The following is a 22,427-nucleotide window of genomic DNA, read 5'->3' on the forward strand; positions in this document are numbered from 1 at the left end:
AAAGATTTGCTCGCCCCTCTACGAAAGACGTCAGCCAGTCCGGGATTTTAAAGGGAAACGTCTAAGCGAGTGCCGCCTTTTAACTGGCGGAAAATTACGCCGAGGAAAACGTATTTATATACGAGATGTCGTTGTGCAATAATCCGGCGCAACTCGATTATATCTGTCAATGGAAATTTGTCGTGAGATCCTTACTGTACGATCGATCGTGAATTTTTATTGAAACGAGAAATGCCGATCTACGTTACGCTTCCTTTTAGTCTGTAATTGTGATCTCATTAGGGATAGCTTGTTAAAGTTTACTTATCTTATAACTTTTATCCTCTGAGATTTCGAAGTGCAGTTTTCGAAATTTAATAAATAAACTATAATGGATTTAATCAGTAAATAAATCTTTAATTAATGATCTTTGAAATTTGAAATGTTACATAAAGTTGCTTTATGTGATAATACTATACTATAATTTAAAATATATCGTTTGCAGAATTTTATTTATAGATTTTCTGAGATTTTGAAGTGTAATTAACATATGAAGATTTATAATAGACTCATGAAATCTGTTCAATGAATAAATTTGCAACAATAATCTTTAGAAATTGAGGTTTATGTTATATTCGTAAAATAAGTATAGTTCTAATTTTACTTATGAAGCTGCTTTCTGCGATATTACAATTTATCAAAGTTAACATTACATCATTTTCAAAATAACATCTGATAATTTTTCGGATAATTAAAAAAATTGTCTTAAAAAATTATTTTTTGGAAAGTAATTTTCTCTCTATATAATCTAATGAAACGTTTCATAATGTTTTTATCAATACTTTTTCGTTTAAGCGCTACTTCAGCTAATCCTCTAACAATTATCCTTCTTCTGAAATCATCGTCGAAACGTCGAGTTTCCAAAAGTCATTGGCGCATTTGCATACTCGTGAGACTATTTATCGTGTCTTTTGGAAGTAATCATCAATTTCAATTTTGGTTTCTATAAATGCTGACAATCCTAATTCCAACATGAGATCGCGATTAAGTATTTGCATGTCACGTCGACAAATCTGTCCCCGTTTTATCGACAATCGATCGTTCCCTTTTTAACCAACACGTAACGCCTCGTTGAAAACTATTGAACTTATTCTTACCTTCGATCTTCCCTCGACACGTTTCTCTTGATTCAACTGAATCCAGGCGTCCCATCGATGTCTGTAGACGGTCAGGGTGTTCCATTCGTTCAGCCTCACTGTTTGCGTGCTTCTAACGGTGCCGACTCCGCTCCCACAATCGAACCTTCGAACAAATTTCAATATCTCATCATTTTTGCTTATTCCAATGAAATAATAAATTTCCGTCAAACTTATGCGTAAAGCTTATTTGAGTAAAAATATTTGATTCAATAAATGTCTCGTAAAATATCAGCTTATTTTTCTGATATTTATGTAATAAATTCCGTGATTCATGCATAATATGTACTTTGTTTTAATGTAAAACGTCTCGTAGAATTGCAGCTTACTTTTTTGGTATCTGTGTCGTAAATTTTTCTGCGATATTTACATAATAATTTGATTTAGGTTTATTTTCCCGGCATTTGTATCATAATTTCTTTTATGATCTATATAATGGAGATTGAGAGAAAAGTTTAAACTCGAGATCGTAAGATTATGTATGACATTTTAGCACATTTTATACATTTTACACATTTGTGTACTCTTTAGTACAGAATATTACATTTTGTGGCAGAATATTAAGCTTTCCGATCGGAAGTGTTTTATAGGTTTGGAATTAAAGACGAACAAAGCATTTATTCCCTTTTGTTCCTGTGAATATGGATAGGACGATATATTTTTAATATACAATCATGAAATAGTAAGAATTTTATTCGATTGTCAAAAAGATTGCAATTTTTATCCGATTATTGCCTTCGATTTTTCTTCTGTGTCAACGTTTCACTTCAATTTTTCCAATTACGTATCCCTCATTGTTCGAGTAACGCCATTTATCTACCAGCAGGAACTGTGGTTTCCCGCGAAACAGAGAAACGTATGAAGTCGGTCGAGTATCTCAAACACGGATCTGTAAGGTTTCACTGGTGCAAAAATCGTTCGTAAACTGTTAGAAAAACTTATTTCCGGTATAATGGATCGCGTGGTACGTGAATCTGAAACATGTTTCTCTATCGTGAAAAATAGTCTTTCGAGCGCTTTGAACTTTTACAGTCGAAGCATCGGATGATTAAAGATGAAATTAAAGTGAAATTCATATAATTTATGAAAATATACAGTTTCGAATACTTTGATAGATTCTTAATACACAGCTGAAGATCTTTTAAACTTGTAAGGTATTGATTTGTATAATGCAAGTTTGTATTCTCGCCCATAAGACGATTAAATACCACGAATGAATACAAAAAATAAAATATTTCTAGCTATGAATAGGAAGCTGAATTTTACAGAATTTTATATTATACAAAATATTTTTATACTTCTAACAGATTCGAACATCAAAATACATTTCTAGACATACTCATAATAAATCGAGACATTTAGAAATCCATTTATGCACTTGGAATCGCACCATCACGCAATTACAATTTTTATCGTTTGAAAAACTTCCCCCAATTCAAAACGGGACACGGAACAATATTTAAAAATCATTGAGCGATTTCCGATTGCCATAATCGATCGATTATTTTCAATTTGAACGTTTCAATGTATAAACTAGCTAATCCCACGTTTCAATCTCGCGATATTCTTAAACAACGATCTGCTGAGTCGATAATACAGAATTTATGCGCGTGAATCGATGCGGGAATGAAAAAGCATTATATCTATTAACTATTCCATAACAGAGACGTCAATCAGAGGTTGGAAGCACGAGATTAATAGTCATGACGAGAAAGCCTTCGCACGAGGCGAGTTCTCGCTAGTATCCTCGAAATTTTTGCCGATGAGAAGAGAGGAAGGATTTGTTGAAACGAAACGATGCGACCCGACGCTGCAATTACTCGTTTGCGGCGTGCTGTGCAACGCATCGATTGTATAGATAGAATGCCGTATGTCCGTCATTGTCTTCAACGATCCTTTCGCTCCTTTTGATACGACGATAATGTCCGATGTCATGGAAACAGTCCAAGAATATTAGCGCCGCGACCAGAAATTGAATGTTAAACCGATTACGATGCTAATTACACCCGAAACGATTTCTTGAATTGTTAGGATTTTATTATACTTTTCTGATTGAATGTGTATAGTGGAGTGGAACGAAATATTTGATATTATTTCTTTAATTAGAGACAGTTCTAACGGTCTTCTATTGTACTATACGAAAGAAATAAAAAAAAAGATACATGAAAAATTTATGATGTAATGAAAACAAAATGTATATCGGATAAAAAATTATTTAAATTCTAAAAAGAATGCATCGTAGTAGATCTATAAAATTTCTATGCAGAAATTACGAATTGGTCATTTTTATCAGTATGGTAATTTCGGTATTAATCCTGAAATACTACAGTAAAATATTATTCATTCTTCAATTATTTTATTTTAATTGTTTTGTGAAAGTAATCTATGAGAGATTTCGTTATATGTTTGGTAAATTTCCAGTAGAAAGGAGGAATAGGTGTGTATTAGTTTGAAGTGGTTGTTATGTTCATAAAGTCGTGTTACGTTCTACCATCTAAATCGTATTTTCACAGTTGCGACATTCACATATTCGCGTGATTTAAATTTTCCTCGGTATAGAGTTAATGGAGTTCTGTAAAGCGCAGAATTAGAAGGGTCACCATTGTACTTGTTAGGGTATACTTTCAGGGTTTAGTTTCGCCTTCGAGGCAAAAAGTTTATGAACTATTCGAATAATTGGTAATTTGGTCGTAAATGTCTCCTCGTGGTATGAATTTTAATTAAACGTTTTTCCATAGGAATGATATTGTAAAGAGAATGTATGCATATTCTAATAGATAAAACACTTTGGATAGCATTTTAAGCACACGATCATATTCGTTATTAATCTATCAGTTTTTTTTATTTAACTTCAATTTTAATTCCTGACTAGTATTACGATAACTTGGATTATTTCAAACATTATAACAATCTTTAATAATCATAAATTAGGTTGAGCTTCATAATTATAACTTTTTAATTAACTTAAGTTTAATTAGACAATTAACTTAAGTTTAATTTAGACAATTAACTTCAGTTCAGATCTAAATTTTGTAACATTATTATTACTATATATATTATTATAGTAGATATATCTCCATATCATAGCAATTAAGATTAAAAGTGTCTCATACTTCTAACCTTTAATCTCATTTACATTCGAACGATCCGAGAATAATTAATAATTATGTCTGAAATAATTATGCATACAAAATTGTATGTCTCTATTAATCTATCGTTGCAATAATATTATTTAATACTTCAGTTTATTTTTCGAAACGATTCTGCACGAGTACAACGAAGGACAGAAAGGAGCGTGCTTAGTCACGGTGGCAAGGGGTTGAGTTCTAAGTTGTGGTAATTATCACTGTCGGAGAGTAAACGACATGGTAATGAGAAATTTTAACGAGTTACGCTGACTGCAGCGTTAATCCCACGCAGTCGAAGCACGTAATTAATAACACGCTGCTTACCGCACGCGTCCGCTACTTGTAAGTTTTAAGACTCACCACAAGTACCTCGCCAATTTCGATTTTAATCTAACGAGAATAAGACCTATATCGTTTTATGGGTATAACAATTCCCTATATTTCTAATAATTATACCGATCAACTTTATAAATTGAAAAATAAACAGCGTAACAGTGACACAGTCTTTAAAATGTATCTTGGAATTTATAATTAATTATATTATCTTTTCGGGATGAATATTAACTATTAATATCGTAGATTCTCATTTGGTAGTCAATAAATTTTATCTTATTTATTGAATAGCATTTTGTAAATTTGCACTTCCACTTGTGAGAAACAGATAATAAGAATGGAAAAAGGAAAAAGACGAAGAGCCACTAGTAAAAAAAATATTAAACTCTCTATTATACTTAACTTCGTATTACGATGATGTAAAATCAGATAACTGTAAGTGCAGTTTATTTTTATTTACAAATTCTTACTCGTAACGACCTATAGCGGAAGCTTAGCACAACAGAATTTCTTCCCTTGCAATATACATATATCTCAAAGCTTTTTATTTTTTACGCACCATACAAAGTGGCATTTAAAAAATATATCCGTGACAACGGGTCGTCGTTATTACTATCACGAATACGTGGTCCGAAATGGCTTAAATTAAATAGCGACGCAAGCTACACTATGCACTCTGCATTCGTGGTGATCGTGAGAAAAGCCGATTAGCGAGCCAGAGGATACTCGAAGTCGAAACGAAAAGGCGGAAATTCAATTCCGGCCATTGTTGCAAGATAATATCCGGGAGAATCTAGTGTCTCTTAAAGTACGAAGATAAAAGCAGAAACAGCGGAGGAAATGGCGATTTTTATCGTTCGAAAAGTCGTTCACGTTGGCCTTGTTGGCAGTTTTCAGAAATGTGTGCGAAATAATTAAAAATTCCTTCAGTGGCGAAGATCGCAAGGGGTCGTGACCCTGACCTTGTTCGAGTGAATGCTTCCTCGCGATATGGTGACCCCGGTATGCAAGATGCACTTGACATTTTCGCGACGCTCGCGTCATTGCACAGAAGTCACGTACTTGTGGCTACATGCCTCGCATGAGCGGTGAATCACGATTACTGACGTAGTAATTAATTTATGATCGATTAAGTATTTTTGGAATTTCGTAAATATTATTGTAATTTTGGTTAGAAGTTCGATAACTTTAGTAAAGAGTAAGGAATTAAGATAATTTTTTTACATATCTCGTTTTTCTATTTTTCATACTAGTGGTGATACTAGATAGATAGATGTGTTCTTTATTTCTGCATCACACCCAAGAAATTTGGTACAGATATGGTATTATTATATTTATAGCTTTTTCTTATTTCTTTCTGTTTTATGGTATTATGCTAATTTGATAATAATTTGTGCTATCTATATACATATGATAAAATAGAAGTTGTATCTGCACATTAAATAATAATAATAATAATAAAAAAATACAGCCATGCACGAATAGCTCAGAAACTATGGAATCAAAAAAATTAATTTTTGGAATTTTCCTCGGCTGTTTGCTTGTCCGTTTATACTCGCATCATGTAAGAACTACTGAACATATTTTGATGAGGTTTTCTCTATGTGTAGTCTAGTGTCTAGGAAAGAAAATGGGATATGTTTCATCTTGATCCGTTTTGTAGAAGCTGAGAAATAACTTGGCATCTGAGTTGTATGCGCTCCCAGGTCAAGAACCTTTTTACAACAATATTTTTTACTGCGCAGGATACCTGTTAGTATAAACGATACGTAGGTGTTTCATTCATAAAAATTTATCTGCTTAAATTGTTTCGTACATTAGTAGTCCAACGAACGACGTCGTGGGCAAAAATTACAATAGATGGAAATATTTTTACTATTGAATTTCTTTTCGACGTCCTTTCCATTGTTTGTTCTTCATAGCTGGGATTATTTATCGGTGGATCGATCGGATATTTTTTATCGGTGAATTTTTTTCTGACGTTATTAAGCTGACCTTTGTCACCTTTGAATTTCCTTTTTAATGTCCCCTAACTGCTGTTTCTCCCGTGTGTTCTACTTCCTCTCCTGTATCTTTCTAATTCATTTTTTAGTTGCACTACTGCTCTATTCTTTTTATTAAAAAAATTATCTTTTCCGTGCATTATTTTATGTTGCATTGTTTCCTCTCATTTAAATGATGACATATTTTAAACGATGATTTTCCCGTAGCGTCTGCTTTTTTGTGCTTGAAATTTTCTTTTATGTGTCCTTATCTATTACTGGAAATTTTCTTCCGATAGGGCAGATTTTTTATAGTTATGGAAACATTGTTTTCATTAGGTATTATATTTCGTTCCCACAGTGCGAATTCTCTGCAACCATGCGAAGGTACTACTGAATGATACAAAATTATATACTCAGTATGTAGACGCAATAATAAACGCTCTGATATACAAATAATACCTTTTGTAGCCACTGTATACCTTAGCAAGTCAAGTGTTAAATAGTTTCATCCGCTCCCAACACATATTTCACGCGACCTGGCGAGAAGAAAAGAGAACAGCAGCACACGGTTTCTTTAACAGAATCTTTTGGACACTGTCCAGGACCCAATTTCTATTTTCGTCCGATCCTCGGCTCACGCGATATTACTTCCGTTTCGAGCACGCTCGTCGTTCGGCCGTGCATGTAACCGTAATGCGGACATCCGTGTACGTGAAAGTGATTCTTTGAGCTTTCGACGAGAGAGAATCCTCCTCTGACTAACCCCATCCTCCCTTCATCCTGGTCGAAAGACAGAGCCTCGCAGCGACGGGATACGTGCACGCGGCTTAACCGAAGAAAAGACCACTCAGATTGGATAGGTAAGCCGGAAAACTCGGGCGGCGAGATTTTGTTCCAACGTTGAAAGCGAACGGTAACTACATGGCCGCATATAGGATCACGCGGATGCTTCTTTCAGGCTTGGCTGGCTTGCGAGAAGATTTCATTTCGTCTGAAAGCGACGCCTGCTCAAATCATCGCCGTTTCTACTCAGGAAGGTACTCTATACCGCTGATGTATTGTGAACGAACTGAACTGTGTGTGCGAGTGTGATTAATAACAGGTTGACTGAAAATTTTTGTGGGTGGGAACCTTTAGTGGTTCTGATTAATCGGTGAAGAATTTTTCGAATAGGAGATTTTTCGATATTTCGGAAAATGAAATTCAAGTAATTGGAATTTTTTAAACATATTTGCTTGGGCGTGTATCGCTAATGGAGGAATATTGAATCTTGAAGATATCATAGAAATTTTTGCTGTAAGTGACAGGTTGGTTTGTACATTGAGATTTTTAATGGTTCCGATTTAGTGATTAAGAATTTTTGATGCAGGAAATGTAATTAATCGATGAAGAATTTTTGGAATGGAAAATAACAGATATTCTAGTAAACGAGATTTAAGAAATTGAAATTTTTAGAACTGCTTGATTTGTGATCAGCGAGTTTCCAGTGATGAAATATCGAATCTTACAGATATCGCATGGATTGGTATATTTCGTTGCCGATGATAAAACGGATCGTGATATGAAACTTTGATGGTTTTGATTAATTGATGATGAATTTTTTCGATAGAAGATAATAGATGTTTTAGAAAATTATAAAATTGGAATTTTTGGAAACACTTGGTTCCTTGTTATCGCACAATAATATCAGAAATACTTCCAATAACGAAATCTTAAATTTTGCGATTTTGGAAGAATTGATAACGGTCAATTATTAAACGTAAAGCTGGTGCTTTAGCGATCGAGATGGAGTAAGCTTGATTTAGCTTTTCATCTGCCATTCAGATGAGTTTTGACAATTCTTCGATTGATTAATGCATTCGACGTTCTGCATTGATATATGTTCAGCAGGACGATGAATTCCACGATCAATCGTTTGATACACGATTAATGAATTATGGAAACGAAACCGACGAACAATGAACGATTATCACGGCAACGTTGAATAAATTACGCTCTTTATTCGAACGAAATATCTATAGAGACTGTGTTTCGATTTTTTCGACGCGGTTATTTCGATAATTAACTAGAAACTATTTTTAATTTATTTATTAAATTTGTCTAATATTTAACGAAGCAATGTGTGTACCTCACACTAAAATATTTTTGCCAATTATACAGACATTTTTAAGAGGATTAAATTTACGTTATAATTAAATACTGTGTATGTTCAAAAGGGAATTCTGGTAAGGGAGTTTCTCAAAGGCCACAATTTCTAAATTCTGCAACAGTTTCAAATCTACAAGAATTGTTCTAAAGTTTGGACAAAAATATACGGGATAGAATATTTATAATTTGTATATTTTTACGGCTGTAGATTCTAAATTAAAACGGTTTAACGAATTTTCAGCAAACTTTCAAATCTCTAAAGTAACAAATTTTTGAAGAAATAAAACGTCGTACAGCGCAAAGAAAAACTTTTGTAGTAGACTTTCCAATGTTCGAAGTCCCTAAAGCCTAAAATTGCAGGTTTCCGAATGATCGTGCTTTCGCTTCAAAGAATATTTTTCCTAATTAATAATTTTAAATTAAAGGGACACACGCTATTCTCTAGAGAGAAATTCTTACAACAGAATTTACAAAATATGTAAGAACGTTACATTACACTGGGAAGAAAATATTTTTCCAAACTCTGCGGGTATTTTCAAAGACGTAGAGTTTAAATTAAAATGTAACACCCTGTATTGCAGTGAAAAACTCTCGCAACGGAGTTTGCAAAGCGCTTCGTAAGTCGTAGCTAATGAAAACTTCGACTGGGACGGTAAACGACAACGCTAGCGCTAGGAAATACGGTCAGCACGTCGACGTGGCGAACTTCCGGGCGAGACTCGAATCTCCGAATTCATAAATCGGCCTCCGGCCACAGCTACCACTCACGAGTTATTAGCTGTGCACGAAAAATTAGCTTACGACCGGAATTCTTAATTAACGACCGCGTCAAACGACGCATTCAAACGACGACACCGACGTTACAGTGGCCGGTAAGCGTATGCCGTGAAGAACAGCTCCGGAAAAGTTCTTCACTTTCTCACGTTTCCTTCCTCCACCGTTAGGGAAATATACTGCTGGTGAAGTTTATCAACGCGATGCTTTAACGAGGTCTTAAGGCTAGTTTTCACGTGACGAGAAGTGAAATTCATTCAGATAATGGCTATCATGAGAAGGTAAGACTATTTTAATTTCTGTCAGCGGAATGCGAGAGCATGGATCATTTTTCATGAGAATTTTCGTTCAGGAAATTGTTTTATCGATGGATGAGCTTATATGAACGATTTTTCAAGTTATTTAGCACGACTGATCTATAATTGAAATTTAGAAGTTCAACCGTTAATAACTGTCAGTTAATGTGCGTGTTTGATTAAGTTTTTTAATTATTTCGTGTGTTTGTTTTTAGCTGGCACATTTAAATTGTTTCTATTTGCGATATGAATTATTAAAGCGACTTGAAATCGTTTGCGATATATTGCAATCGTCGCTCGTTTCTCGCAGGAATCTTCCTCGTTCCATTGGAATACAAGGATTTAATTATTAATAAGTTGCATTTATTTCATCTATTTTTTTAAGTCGTTTAATTTATTAATTTATTTTAGTATTTGTTCAATTTATATTATCATTTAATTCATTAAATTTAAATTGTTCCGGGATATAAATTGCATTCGAGTTGGAAATTGTGAAAATATAGTATCTTGCATATTACGAAATTTGTAATTTGTAATTTATATTCATGCGCTTTTTGTAGATTTTTATGCACGCGTATGCTCATTCTTGGCATGTTTCTGTATATATTTATATGTATAATATACTGATTTCATTTTTTATATTTTTTATATGTTCTCCGGCTTGTTATCTTATTATATATTATATAATACACTACTAAATTAATATTTTTCGAGATACAGTTGCGTTTGAATTTTATCTCGCTGTGTAACATCATTTGAGAAGATCCAATCATTTTTTCCGATTGCACCTGTTCCAATCTCACTTTCTCTATTCTCAGCTCTCTTGTTCCGTACTTCAAAGCTCCGATCGTCACGAACCTCTTTGACTTCCTTGTAATCATTACGAATAATAAATCTATTCTCGCTACTTCACTATTTCCAGTGCTTGTTGCAGGGCCACGAAATAAACGAGAATGAAAATTTTCAAAACGAAATCCACACACGAACAACCCACGAATAATTAAAAATCCTTTTAGAAGCAGACTGCAAACGCAGCAAAGTACACGCTACGATAAATAGGAACTAAAGTTTCGCAGCAGACTCAGATATAAACTGAATTAAAAAGGAATAACTTCCGAAATTATTACTCCTAAAATTTTTTTATTGAAACGAAGAAAATTAATAATGAAGAAAGATTTTAGACAAATTATTCTTTGATCGTGCTGCATACCTGAAGCACCACTCGAATTAAAATTTTGTACGTTCATTTATGATCTCATGTATTTTATATTTTATATATTTTCGAAATTTTAATTTAACTTAATTTAATTAAAACTTAATTTCGTAGTAATTAATTTCATAATATTTTACAACATCCATTCAATAATTTTATAATAGTCGATCGATATATTATCTATCTTAAACATTCCTAAAATTTCAAATTCATTTCGTAATATTCAATTTTACGATAATTACAAAGTCGATACAGCTATTGAATACGTTCCTAATAATCTATTTCGCAATATTTCCAAGTATCCAATTAATAATTTGATAATATTTAATCAATACGTTAATTCTACATATTTCTAAAATTTCAAATCGGCGTAATAAGACAAATGTAAAGAAAGGAAGTTCTTTGAGTCGCCTAAACGTAGATCAAGTAACCGTATGCACGCGATAGTAACACGCGAGTATCCTGCTGGCATTCCAACGATGGAAAATTAATTCTTCGAGAGTAGACGAGCGCGTCTTCGCGATAAGTTTCATCGAACTTTATCGATCACACCCTGGCCCCGATAGAGTAAATGTGTCTCGCAGTAAATGGAAGCAAATCGTGGTTTCGCGCTATTCCTTTGATGTCCTACCGTTAATGGGGCAGTGAGGTTCCCAGGGAAACTTCCGTTATATTGGAGGAAGTTGCGGAAAGTTGGCATAATACAGTGATACATAGCATCAACGAGGTTGTGCAGTTTGCGGCAAACAAGCAACTCGTTATGCTGTTCCGATCGATCGAGTTCCATCGATGCGCTTGTTCATCGGCCACGGACTTCGATTTCCGTTTCCTCTTTTTCATTGGTTTTCGCGATCTTCATCGAATCAATTATTTAGCGGACTGCAGATGTTAGCACGGTTTATTGATGTTATCGATGGTACTAACGGCGACCGAATAATTTTAGGTATCTGAATTGTTGCGTATTTAGATGTTTGTCAGTTTGCGTGGAATACATTACTTTCGAAATTAAATTGGAATTTTATAAGAACTAGTTGGAAATAACGATTAGATTGTGTGGATTAGATTTATGCTTCTATAATTTAATTTATACGATATAACTTAATCGAAAGATATATAGGTTAACGTAAATTTAGATATGTTTGTCAGTTTCAGTAGAATTTAAGAGCAAGAATATATTCTCGAATTGAATTTGTAGTTTTACGATAATTGTATGGAGCAGGGAAACTTAAAGTTCTAAATTTCTGAACTAATATTTTTACCTGTAAAAACTACGAAGAAACTTTAAAATTTCCAAACTTTTAAACTGAAATTCTACGAAAAGACTCAGACTATAAACTCGCAATGCTATAAAAAAAGACAGGAAGTTCGTAAATTTCCAATTATCATTCGACTTAAACAACTTGTTTCAGCTCCCTTTTCGTTTCAACCCCGATTACATTGGGAACCACGCTGAAACTCTGATCGATCTCGGACTCTACACTCCGCCTAAACTATTTACATTTACCGCAGCACTTTGCAACGCCGCTTCGACGATGGTGAACCCGCGATTAACGAAGTAATATCGTTACCTGAACTCGATGAAGCCGTGATGCAGAATCAAGGCCATGAAGTCACCCTGAAGATCGTCCCTCTCGCCGGCTAGCAGCAGTATACCGTCCCAAGCCTCGGGCCGGAATTCCAGTTCTAATTGGACGTGCTTGTAAGCAGCCTTTAAAGCGGGGAACGCCAGCCAACCAGAGCCGGTAAACCGTGGTGATCTCACCTCGGCCTCTGCAAAGCAAAAATTACCATCGTTAGCCAACTCTCGTTATTATTATTATTACGCATCAGTCGCGACTCGCGTTGACGCGCTTAATGTGCTTGACAAATTGTATCATTCGTCCTGGATTATTCACGACTGTCCTGTTCTTCGTACAACGATCTTATCAACTTGTCGACGCTTATATCGCCATTTGCAACGACTATTCGCACGATGCTTGTGGGTCGTTGGCGTTAGCGTAATGATTAGCGTTGCTATATGTTTTAGTTGTAACAAAGTTACAGTGGCTGATGAAAGTATTTGGATGCTTGTCATTAGATTGCAGATTTTAATACAAATTCATATTTTTCAGAAGATGATTAAAAAATGTAGAATCTCGGTAGAAAATTGTTCTATTTAAAAGGTAGTACAGAAAGTATTATACTTTAGATATTTGTGCGCTTTTTCATAATTTTATACTTCCAAATTTCCTATATATGCATAGAAATCCGCAGTCAACTTATCATAAAAAACTTCACGTACTTATACAATCGGTGTAAGAAGTATTCGTACAGTACTTAATTTTAATAAAATTTAGTAATTTTAAGAAAATTTTAAAATATAAAAAGTATATACATATTCTTACAAGTACCCAGAATAATTTTCAAACGAAGAAAAAAGCGATACTTACTTCCTTTATGAAGATATCAATAAATATGTAGATAATGGTAATAATATATGCGTAACGAGTGTTACCTCTTCATAGAATAAAATGTATAAAAACATTTTAAGAAATAATTTATGCGCAGAAAAAATGGATTTGAAAGATAATTTTATCCTGATGCAAGATAACGAACCGAAGAACAATGCTACTAATACGGAAGCGTGGATTCTTATAATGTTCGAAAACACCTAAAAACACCTTCACAATCCCTAGATATAAACATTATTGAAAACATATTAGATCGCCTGAAACGAAAAATACTAAGTCACCATATTTCAATAAGAAATGATTTAATTAAAGAGAACTCTGTTAGAAGAGTGGAAAAATATTTTAAGTAAATCCATCAATTTAATAAATTCAAGATCACGACGCCATTCAAGCCATAATAAGATGGAAAAGAAACCCTCCTAAGTATTAAAATAATTAAACTTACATGATAATGTGATTTCTTTTCCTAAATATTAGATAAGCCTTATTGATTTTTTCCATTAAACTATAACTCTACGAATACTTATCACGCACATATTTTTGTCGCTTTTCTGATATTTGTTAATATTTTCGCAAAGTATATAGATATCTCATATTATTTTTATGAACTTTTCTGCAGACTTGTAAAACATGTACATATTTTTTATTTGTTAGAATTTCGTTAATTAAAGGTTGTTCTATAATATTTTTGCTGAAATTAAATACTGTACGAATACTCTTTATACTGACTGTATGTATATTACTAACATTGTAATGACTGCTCATCTATGTTCTGTGTTGCATTTTGAATGTATATATTTCTTTTATGACAGTAAAAATCTGTAATTTGGCACGAAAAGTGCAAATATTTTTGCAAAAATGAGTTAAATCTGGTATTGAGTTTGTAAGTAATTGAATATTCTATACAAGAAAAACGGGGATTTCAAAATCTATCCAGAAATGACTATAACTGCATTTTTATATGCTAATATCAAAATCTTGCATTAAATAAAGCTTTTGGTGTTTTTTGTTGAGGTTATTAGATGTATGTGAACAAAGGAACGCGTGGATAAATTGTAAGGTAGAAAATATATTTTAATACAGAAGTGTAAATACAAGTCGGAATATAATTTGAGCTGGTCCAGATCCGCACGCTAGCAGTGTTACCCTATGATTGAAAGCCCTGAAGCATCGTCGCCTGTCTACTGTTTATGGTCTGCTTTCGCCCCAGTCTTTTGTCTATACGCTGTCGATGGCTTCAGTGCTTGAGAAAACTAAAAAAACCAGATGTAGAGTTTTCTTAGAAGTGATGACCGCTTCAACATTTTTAATAAAGAATGCCAAAGTCAACTTAAAAAATACAAATAGCATAAGAATTAATTCTCTCTTTTTTGTATTAGAAATGAAATTCGAATCAGAAGTAGCTTTCGTGTCAGAAATTATTTAGACATGACTTTTTTTTACATAACTTCAGATACTAATATCGTAACTTTATAAATACTGGTAGTGATATACTCTCTGCACAAGCTAGAAAAATACTATATGCAATACACCTAATATACAAACGTTAATACAAGATAGAAGCTACAAGAGAAGATCATTATCTTTCTAACCTGCTGCATTTCTGATGTCATATATTTTTTTTACAAACAACAATTTTCCAAATACTACAAGTTATAGATCAGTAAAAAAAAATTATCAATTCAGCGCGTCGCAGACCCGTAAAACCCACCCGGCGTGGACAGAATATCGTAAAAAGATCGATCTGTCGAGAACATACGAAACAAGAGCGATATTTCATAATAAAACCAGGGATTCTATCCCGGATCAGGGTTTATATCAAACGAGGATACAACGTTTGAATAAAATAGACCTCGATACATTGCAAACACAGTTGAAGGGTTGTTTCGCGCCGCAGCCCCATATTTCGTTATCCACTTATCTCGTTCAAATTAATTGCACTATATATCGATAAACCTTGGATTGCCAGACCAATGCTTCTCCGTCTTCGTTCCTTTTCCCTTCTAGTTATTCGGGGGAACGAAGAAATATGGTTGGAGTCGAGGCTGGCAGAAACGGGATAGACAGAAAGCTGGGAATCGGGAATTCCAGGGACGTGCGAGGCTTAAGGAACGTCCTTCACCCTGGCCAATCTGGATCCGACTATCAGGTTGCACAGTTCTGTACATGGAAGAAGCTGGGCCCGTGCCACTTATTGTATACAAGAAAGTATAGGGTGGCTATAAATCAAGCAGACACCAGGAATGGAAAAACTTGCGCCCGTAAGACCAGAAAATGGAATAACACCTCTTGATCTTCCGGTCGGCTGGCATAACAAACCGTTATTCGACAAACTGTATCGCAAGTCGCGAATAGGGGCGGAGTTTTCAAGTTGCTGACTGGAATTCTTCGTCTTTCTATCGGATCTTCATTCGACTACTTTTATTTTGTTTCGTCCAGCTCCCATTTGTTGGTGCTTCAAGAGGTTTTTATTGCTACACTTCGTGCTTTCGGATGAACAGGGTTTAAAGCAAGCAAAAGCAAAGCAAAATTTGGATGATGTTTAATAGTATTCTTTATAGATTTTTTAATGATAGTCTTATCTATTTTATGGTTATTAAACTGCGAATGTTTATGCATTTTTGGAGCAATTCGAGGATGCATAAATGTACAGAATGTATATAATGTATAATGTATAAAAATTAAGTATAATGTAATATTCAAAATAGAGTATCTATTATTCAATTTCTCTAGTTATATTGATACAAGTATGAAAATACATAAACGTTCCTAGTCTAATGATTATTAATAGTATAGATTGTTTATTAAGATTGTTAGTATATATTCATATTTTATTAGTGTATTTTAGCGGAAAATTGGCGCCAGTAGCAAACTTGTTCGTTTGTTTTATCATCAAAGTTGGTTATTTGCTTTATTACCAAACTTGTTAACATTCTGCAAGACTATTTATTGATGCTGATAACTTACATTTGTCGCTTGTAAAATTTTGCTAATAATGTTAGTTGAATTATGAAAGACGGTCCTGGAACTTCGTATAACGCGTTAAATTTCAATGAATGGAGCCAGAGAGAACATATTACGTCGTCTGCAGAGCAGCAACGATGTAAATGTACACGTAGTTTGATACACGAGTCCTCGAGAACGAGAGCGAGTTAAGTCAATTTAATCTCGCGGTTTTATCTCAGGTAAGTCAATATCCGCACAGAGAAATAAGAATACGAGGTTAACTCGATTTCCCGGTTTAATTGGCTGCTGCCGCAACCATCCTGGATTTAACAGTTGTTCATTCTAATTAGTTCGTTGCGACTGGGATATAAATTAAAGATCGAATCAAGCCGACTTACAATACAACTTACTGTTGCAGTGATTTCATTAATCGCGCGCCTCTTTTCAATCGTTCTATCAATAAAATTCTCAAGTGCTTTCCTTCTTTGAATGGGATCGAAACGATAGATTCGAAAGAGAAATATGTAGAGAGCGAGAATATTAAATTAATTTGATCACAGAAATAAAACTCCATCTGCATTTAGATTTTTAAAAATTGTATTTCTCTTCCATGTTATTAAAATGTAGGATAATTCGGTTAATTATTTTTTTCTCTTTCCCTCTGCGTATTTCACAATATTCCCTATTGAAATAAATTAACGTATTATTATACGGTTCCATACGAAGAGGCTGGAAGTTAAGTTACATTTTCCACTTTTTACCAGAGAGCAGTTTTAAAATTCTTTACGTCGTTATTATATCGTTATTTATACGTCTAATATCATTTTACTAAAATTAGCTTTCTTTTTAGTTTTGAAAAATCGAAGAATTAGCTTGAAAATGAAATTACTGTAATTCTTTATACGTTTCAGTAACCCTCTCTTCGAGTTTAAATCCGTCCTTGAAATAACATTGTACGTCTGATTTGGGATTATGATTGTATATGATTACAACAAATGCATTCGTTGTTGATACGATTTCCTCGTTTTATTTGAATTATATCATTATTCACGGCGCATAAGCCGCTTAGTTTGATCGTTTATAGCCACCGATTAAATTGTTCACCTATTTGTTGCTATTTATCGCAGCTAGCCCGTTTGTTACTGGTATCGTTGAATGATTTTATCGGCTTCGTTCTGAGAAAACATCATATTGCTCTTTTAACGTTGGGAAATTGAACGAAAAATTGATATTTTATTATAATTATTCAGGAAATACGGTTATGTTTAATAGATTGATAATTACTTCCTATGCTTCGTAAATTCGATATCAATATTTTAATAATAAATTATAATACAATATTTCTTCTGATATTAATTCTCAATTTTTAATTTCAATATAAAATATTTATAAAAGAAAAACACGATGAAATAAACAGAAATATTTTTAATCATCAAAGAGGACAGTGTATTTTATGATATGTTACACGAAAATATATATTATATCTTATAAAGCACATAGTATCTACTCATCTTCGTTTTCACTTCTTTATTATAATGAAATTTAATTATTTTAATTAGTAAACAGAAGAAAATTTTGTGCGTTAAGGAGGTAACGTTATACTATTTTATATAGTAATTTAACTTCCTTGATGAAATTTGACAAATCATAAGTTTATTTTTTATAAACTGTAACACCGGTGGTAATAAATATAAACAAGGGTAAAGCCATGCTTCTAGTTGCTTGTATATCTGGCGATTTGTATTTCTGGTCAGGAAAGTTCCGATGAATCTATTCTTGTTCGTTCCGAAGAGCTGCACTGATGAAATTTTCATGTCTTGATTGTCCGTTGCGTTGTTTATCATGGACTAAGTGGCTTCAATATTCGTGTAAGCCCCAGAGGAACCACTTAGCCTGGTAAAAAGCTTTTACGCGAAAGTTCTAGCTTTTTCAAATTATCAAGAATTTACCAACTCGTCGTAAAATTGTCCTGCGCGCATACTAAATGGTTTGTACGTTCAAAAGGGCAATGGAATATTAAGATGATGAAATTGAAGGAAATTAAGTCGTACAATACTTATATGATGGTTGAAGGCAATTAGTATGCGCTAGGTTTGGGATTTGTAATTCGTCGCTTATTCACGAACGGTTTGAAACCAAAATGAAATAGACGAAATTTTAAGAAATTATAATTTAGCTCCATATTTGCAGAAGGTAATTGCAATGATATAGATTTACAATTTTATTAAAATTAATCTATTTTTTACTTGCGAATAATTGAATATAGATTACGTAGAAAGTTATAAATATGGAATCGTTGCAATATTAGATTTTACAAAATTGTCGATTCGAAGAAATTTATTCGAATGCGTAACAGTGTCGTGATTCTGAAACAAATTTGTGTAATTATAGCAGAGTTGGACGCTATTCCGGTGAATTCTGCAGGCTGTTTGCGTTTACTTTAAAGCTTTTCAAGTTATATGTAACTAGAATATTGTTGTTGGAATGAGCAATCTGCAGGAAGGCAGTTATGAATAAAATATCAGAGGTTCGTTAAGCATCTTAGAAAATTACAATTTAATTTAATTCGAAGCAAGAAATTATTCAAACATACCAAGATATCTCATGTTTCAAATAATAAATAAAATTACACGTATTATTAAATTACAGTAAAATCTCTTAATTCAACTTAAACTATGCACTTTAAATGCTTATGTAATCTCTGTGAAACATAGGTATACTCGTACTTGTACCAAATACCATTTAATTTATGCAATAGTATATCTTCAAATATGTTTTTAATTTACTAATAATTAGAATTTGGATTTTTATGCTATTTCATATTTTTACCAACGTAATTAACTTACATAAAGATTTATTCCCACCATTAAATCCTATAACAACTATTTCGCGTTGAATATCTTTTGTATTTTTACATCTTTGAGTTTTCTATTAATGCATAAAAATCCGTAGTCCACTCATAACGGTGTTAATGAAATTTCAAAATGTTTCATACATAATTATTTATATACATAACTATCAGTATGTATTTCGCACGTAATATATTCGTAACAGGTGTCCAGAAGTACTCAAATACTTTCGTGAGCTGTGTATTTTCACGAATTTTTATCGGCAATTCATCAAGCGTCGTATAATAACGCGCGGACGTGGCGTAGATCGCGTAATTTTTCGGAAAGCAATTTCCACATGAATCGTAACTAAAATTAAACGTCGCTAAAACGAAAACGGTCAGTCGATCGCTGATGGCAACAATTTCACTGGCAGAAATTATTCACAGCTTTCTGAAAATTCGATTTTAACGACACGACGCTGTTGTAGTAATTCATCGAATTTTCCACGAATAGATTTTTATAAATAATTTCCTGAACTCGACCATGCTTCCAAATGGATTTAAGTGACGTTCAGGCTCATTTAAATGATTCGTACATATTATTTAGTAGTTTGTTCGAAATATTGTACTTAAAAATTGGAATAACCGGTATGTATATAAAAATAATTTTTAATTTGTCTTCTATTAAATATATTTCTTTATAATGGTGAAAGTTTAATTCCTGTTGGAATTGAAAGCTATTGCAATGGAATTACTCTGTTGAATTATTTCTCTGATCTAATTCTCTGAATTTGTACGTCAATTTATATCCTATTTCAAATTCTTCGTCATTTTATTACATTCTGAAATGGTTAAAAACAAGATTCGTAATATGTTTAAGAGTTTTAATTTAAAGAAAGATTCGAAACTCTTTAAAAGTCACGAGGATCGAGATAAAATGACGAAATGGTTTATTACGATCGATGTAAAAGATTATAAGATCTTGGCGAAACGTTCGCGTAACAAACAAAAAGAAAAGAGAAGAATGGAAGATGGTATGATCGGTGAAATTATCGAGTCGTCGAGATCAGTAACCTCCGATTTTCTGTTCCACGTGTACGATCAGTCACTTTGGCTCGTTGCCAAAACCAGTTCCTCACCGGAGCCTCAATTAACCACTTCACTTGCTCCAGACCATGGGGCGCGATTTATCGCACGCGGAGATTTGCAAGCTATGCCAAACGGTAGAGCGTCGCGATCGAGCTTCCACGCGATTCTCTAATATTGTGGTCCGTCGAATCTGTTTCGAGAGTTCTATGGAACTGCTACGATCCCTACGATCCCTACGATCCCTACAACCATTTTTTGGAGCTAATTTAGAATTGATTTCTCAGAATTTACAGGCGTACAAAATTCCGTAAAATTCCGTAAGACATAAAAGTATTCTTTTTATACATTCTTAGACACAAGTTTTGAAATTACTTTGCGCAATTTGTATTTAGTGAAGTCCTTAATTGAAGACTTCTTGTAGGTAACAACGTAAACATCAGATTTTTTGGAAGCAAGGAAGAACTTCGAGTAATAATCGTTACTGTTAGAAAAAGTGTTATTGTTTATTTGTTCCTGTATGTCTACTTCCTAATGGTAATTACATTGCTCTATACAGAGACAATATGAACGTACTGATGGTATACCTTTTAACGCTGTTAGTAATTATTTACAAACGGAAATTGCTCTTAAATTCTATACTACAGATACCATTGGCATATAGGAATGGCAATAGGGTGAAAACTTATTTTTTCATTTTTGTACCTACAATGTTGCCTACAATATTGCCAATATTGTACCTACAAATAAGGAAAAAGAATTTTGAACTATTTGATTTAGGTTATAGAGCATAGATAAGTGATGGAAAATGACACAGTTATCAAGATAACTAAATCAGTGCCACAGTATATGATCTTTGTTTCAAGATCTAAGACATTACCTATATAATTCGTAGCTTATACATAAACTTGATTTAGAATTCAAAAAGAAAGAACGATTAAAAAGATTGTGATTACTCCAGAAAGATCAAATCCAACTACATTACCGTATATTCTATTTGTACAAAATATTCGATAAACTAAATGCATTCTTAAAACGCGTCAAAATCCACTTCAAATCCTAATTTACTAAAAATTATCCTCGAGGATCATTTCTTTCCTCGCCATATTCCTGACAGTTTTTTAACGATCTCTCATAATCTCGTTAAAATATTCAACTCATAATACACATAATATATCTAATTTCACTTTGAATTCTCAACCTTCGCGCGAAAAATGAACAGAAGGAAAAGGAGAGGGATGAAAATAGGAATAAAAGGTCGAGAGAAAAAGGGAATTCTATTCAAAGTTAGCAACTGTACATGTGCAATATGTGCGTTACGCGTATACAGCGGGATACACCGCGAGGCATATTTGCATGCAAACAGCTGGCTATTACGCGGCAAAGCGCGCAAAACCGGAAGCTCTAACCGGCTAATATGATTCTCGACGCGAAAGTGCGGTCAATTTAAGATTCACCGAGGCGTGCAAGAGCTTCGCGCCGGTGTAGATTGCGGTCGATCAGAACGAACTAAGGAGATTCACGAGCTTCTAGACGGTGATCCCCATTCCTCTGCCGTCGTCGTCGACGTCTAAGGTCGACGTCGAAAGGATGACAATGGTTGTTCCTTTCGTGCCGACTTGATTGATCGTTTCGCCGGCTCTGGGACGTGCCTTTATGCAAATTACCGGGATCAAGAGGCCCCCGCGAAGCAGACTAGACAGTCGCTACGTTACGCTCATGACGTTGTACGATAAGAATATTAATAAGGTCGCGTGTTTTACTTCCTTTTCTTACTTTTTCATTTTCGTTGCCAGTGGACGCAGCTACTCTATTAATTTCTTTCCTTAATTGCACAATTCCTTCCGGTTTCATCGCCGTTTCTCTGTTTTTTGTTTTTCAAGTTCTTTCTTTGCAAGCGTTTCGTTTTTGCTTCTTACGCTTCTCCACGACATTCCCTTCTTCTGGTTTGCGATATTTCCACTCATTCTTTTCCATCCTATCGATCGTTGCTTCTTCGTCTTAGCCGTTTTTGGACGATTTTATACTAGTTTGAGCGTAGGTCTTTGCACTTCTTTCATTCT

The 22,427-nt window shown here is 33.8% G+C and overlaps 1 protein-coding gene across 2 annotated transcripts in view; it reads right to left on the reverse strand.

Annotated features, from left to right (window-relative positions):
- The window catches only part of LOC132912450 (pikachurin-like), a 248,715-nt gene that overhangs the window by 53,899 nt on the left and 172,389 nt on the right, over positions 1 to 22,427 (reverse strand). For both annotated transcript variants that reach the window (XM_060969867.1, XM_060969866.1), the window contains exons 6-7: positions 12,621 to 12,822; positions 1,137 to 1,281 (exon numbers count right to left, since the gene is read on the reverse strand). In XM_060969867.1, coding sequence (XP_060825850.1) covers positions 1,137 to 1,281; positions 12,621 to 12,822 — 347 coding nt within the window. The remainder of the gene's footprint in view (positions 1 to 1,136; positions 1,282 to 12,620; positions 12,823 to 22,427) is intronic.

The sequence above is a fragment of the Bombus pascuorum genome, chromosome 12, assembly GCF_905332965.1.
Source record: "Bombus pascuorum chromosome 12, iyBomPasc1.1, whole genome shotgun sequence".
NCBI classification, from domain to species: domain Eukaryota; kingdom Metazoa; phylum Arthropoda; class Insecta; order Hymenoptera; family Apidae; genus Bombus; species Bombus pascuorum.